We start from the raw sequence: 3,690 nt of genomic DNA, 5'->3' as shown, positions 1-3,690 counted from the left end.
TTTAATTTTTTATATTTTAATTTTTTATATTTTAATTTTTTATATTTAATTTTTTAATACTTTAATTTTTTATATTTTAAATTTTTTTGTAATGTGGGATTTTCCTATTTTGTCCAAGGAAAACGAGGAATTTTTTAAAATATTTTAATTTCTTAACATTTTAATTTTTTTTTAGTTCTAGGAGGAAAAAAACCAGGGAGAAAAGCAGGGAAAGAAGGGAATTCCAAACCCTCATGTGGGATTTTTTTAAATATATATTTTAATTTTTTTAATATTTCAATTTTTAAGATTTTAATTTTAATATTTTAATTTATATATATATATATAAAAAACAGGGGGAAAAGCAGGGAAAGAATTTTTAATATTTTAATTTTTTTATATAAATATTTAAATTTTATAGTATTTTAATTTTTTCGTATATTTTAATTTTTTTGTATATTTTAATTTTTTTTTTTTTAGTATAATTTTTTTAGTTCTGGGGGCAAAAAAAACAGGGAGAAAGAAGGAAATTCCAAAGGCTCACGTGGGATTTTCTTGAAGACCGTGTTGCACATGAAGCGCTGGAACCTCTCGGCGTAAAAGCTGGGCCTGTGCACAGACACCGTGTCCTGAAAGGGCAAAAAATACAAATATCAGTGAGCAAATAACAGCAAAAAACAGCTAAAATTTATTTATTCCTGAGGGGAATATTTCTGTGCCTGGGAAATCTGGGATTCAGAGCCCACAGTGGTTGGAAATGGTTTAAAAAGGTGGTTTTTTCCCCTAAAAAAGTGCTGTTTTCCACTCACCCCATCGTGCACGAGGGCCTTCCAGGAGTGCTCCAACTTCTTCACAAACCTGACAAGGAAGGAAAGACAATTTTCACCTCATTTAATTTAATTTTTCATTTTTATTATAAATATTATATTTAAATATTCATTTAAATTTTTATTTAGCATTAATATTATATAGTAAATTAATATATTAATAATATAATTCATAGTATCATAGTATGTAATATTTATTTAAATAAATAAATTTAATTTATTTTTAAATTAAAAATTAAATATTAAAATATTTTAAAATACATTAATAAAAACAGAAGACATTTTAAGTTTCACTGTTATTTTTCAGTTATTTTTCAAAATGGTTTTGGTCATTTTGAGCCACTTTTTTCTTTTGTATTTCCCCTCCCGCTTCCTTAATATTAATATTCTTCATTCTTGATATTATAAATAAATAATAATAAATTATAATTTATAATTATTTATTATAAAATAATTTTTTATTAATTGCAATATATAACTATAATAATATTATATGTAACGATATATAATATATATTACATAATATATAATAATAAAATATAATTATTATAATTATAATTACAATGTTATTTATTATAAACATAAATTAAATTTATTATACTAAATTATGATAAAAATAATATAATTTTTAAAAGGTTTATCCCTGTTTAAGGCATTTTTTGAGAGTCAATCCAGACCAAAACACGGTGGAAAGTCCTCCTGACTCAACCCAACCCAAAGCAGGATCAATTCATTAATTAACTCATTAATTAATTACCGACCTGTAGGACTGTAACACGTCGATGATGCCGATGTAGAGCAGCAGCCTCTCCCCCCGGGAATTCCGGGCTGGAATTCCTCCCATCCTAGGACAGCACAAACATGGAATCATGCATTGGGTTGGGTTGGGAAGGACCCGGAAAATCATCCGGTTCCAACCCCCTTTTCCCACAATTCCCACTGTCCCAGGTCACTCCAACCCGGCCTGGAATAATTCCAGGGATGGATCAGCCATGGAATATCCTGTGCCAGGGCCTCCCCACCCTCCCAGGGAAGAACTTATCCCTGATATCCCATCTGGAATGGTTGGGGTTGGAAGGACCTTCAAGATCCAGCTCCCACTATCCCAGGTGGCTCCAACCCAGCCTGGGACACTTCCAAGGATGGATCAGCCATGGAATAACCTGTGCCAGGGCCTTCCCACCCTCTCAGGGAAGAACTGATCCCTGATATCCCATCTGGAATGGTTGGGGTTGGAAGGACCTTCAAGATCCACCTCCCACTATCCCAGGTTGCTCCAACCTGGCCTGGGACACTTCCAGGGATGGACCTTCAAGATCCACCTCCAACTGTTCCAAGGTTACTCCAACCTGGCCTGGGACACTTCCAGGGATGGAGCAGCCATGGAATAACCCGTGCCAGGGATTCAATACCCTCCCAGGGAAGAACTTATCCCTAATATCCCACCTGGAATGGTTTGGGTTGGAAGGACCTTCAAGATCCACCTCCCACTAATCCCAGGTCACTCCAACCTGGCCTGGGACAATTCCAGGGATGGGGCAGCCATGGAATAACCTGTGCCAGGGCCTTCCCACCCTCCCAGGGAAGAACTGATCCCTGATATCCCATCTGGAATAGTTTAGGTTGGAATCCCCCAAGATCCCCAGACCTTGGACTCAGACACCTCCCACTATTCCAGGTCACTCCAACCTCTCCCCGAACACCTCCTGGGACGGGAGAACCCCCTTCCCTCCCACCAGATCCTTACTGGGAGAGCCCCCCTGTCCTTACTGGTCGTCAGTCTCGATGGTTCCCCCTCTCCTGGCCTCTCCCTGGATGGATTCCATGGCTGTGGAATACAGGGCCTTCTGCGGCGCCGGGCGCCGCGTGTCAGTCGGGGCCGCGCCGTCGGCCAGGCCCTGCTCCCGCTGAGCCAGGTCCATGTTGTGGATGGCCACCAGCAGGCTGTAATCCATGATCTTGAAGCTCTGCAGGACCTTTGGGAGAGGAAACAAAAGGCACAGAAGGGTTGGGATGGTTTTAATCCCCAGTGGAACGGAGCGAGGGTTTTTGAAGGGCTGGGAACCACGGTGGGGTTGGATCAAGGGTTGGACTTGGGGATCTGGGAGGTCCCTTCCAACCCAGCTGATTCTGTGATTTTAGGATTCTATGATTCCATGATTTTATGATTCCATGATTTTATGATTCCATGATTTTATGATTCCATGATTCTACGATTCTATGATTCTACGATTCTATGATTTTATGATTCCATAATTCTATGACTCCATGATTCTATGATTCCATGATTCTATGATTCTATAATTCTATGATTCCATGATTCTATAATTCCATGATTCTATGATTCCATAGTTTTGTGATTCCATAGTTTTGTGATTCCATAGTTTTGTGATTCTATAATTCTGTGATTCCATAGTTCTGTGACTCTATAATTCTGTGATTCTATGATTCCATGATTCTATAATTCTATGATTCCATGATTTTATGATTCCATGATTCTATAATTCTATGATTTTATGATTCCATGAATCTACAATTTTACGATTCCATGATCCTACAATTTTATGATTTCATGATTCTATGATTCCATGATGTTATAATTCTATAATTCTCTGATTCTCTGATTCTATGATTTTATGATTCCATGATTCTGTTCCATGATTCCACGATTCTATGATCCCATAGTTTTATGATTCTATGATTCCATGATTCCATGGTTTTATGATTCTATAATTCCATGATTCCACGATTCTATAATTCCACAATCCCACGATCCCACGAAACCTCTCCCCCTGCAGCTCACCAAGCAATCCCTCTGCAGCGTCTTGCACAGGGCGTTGTACATGTCCGAGTCCAGGAAGAGCCCGTCGGGAATGTCCTGCAT

The 3,690-nt window shown here is 37.8% G+C and overlaps 1 protein-coding gene across 1 annotated transcript; it reads right to left on the bottom strand.

Moving 5' to 3' along the window:
- Positions 1-492: 492 nt before the first annotated feature.
- LOC113962303 (phosphatidylinositol 4-phosphate 5-kinase type-1 alpha-like) lies at positions 493-3,684 on the bottom strand (the record flags this gene model as incomplete). Its single annotated transcript, XM_027673074.1, has 5 exons — positions 3,610-3,684; positions 2,577-2,782; positions 1,568-1,651; positions 789-837; positions 493-608 (listed from the first exon to the last, which is right to left on the bottom strand). Coding segments are annotated over exons 1-5 (497 nt in total), but the record flags the coding sequence as incomplete, so codon positions are not given.
- Between the last annotated feature and the right edge of the window lie 6 nt (positions 3,685-3,690).

The sequence above is a fragment of the Neopelma chrysocephalum genome, unplaced genomic scaffold, assembly GCF_003984885.1.
Source record: "Neopelma chrysocephalum unplaced genomic scaffold, ASM398488v2 Primary Assembly neopelma1_143111, whole genome shotgun sequence".
NCBI classification, from domain to species: domain Eukaryota; kingdom Metazoa; phylum Chordata; class Aves; order Passeriformes; family Pipridae; genus Neopelma; species Neopelma chrysocephalum.
The sequence above is the reverse complement of the archived record's forward strand: the minus strand, read 5'-3'. Positions and strand labels throughout refer to the sequence as shown.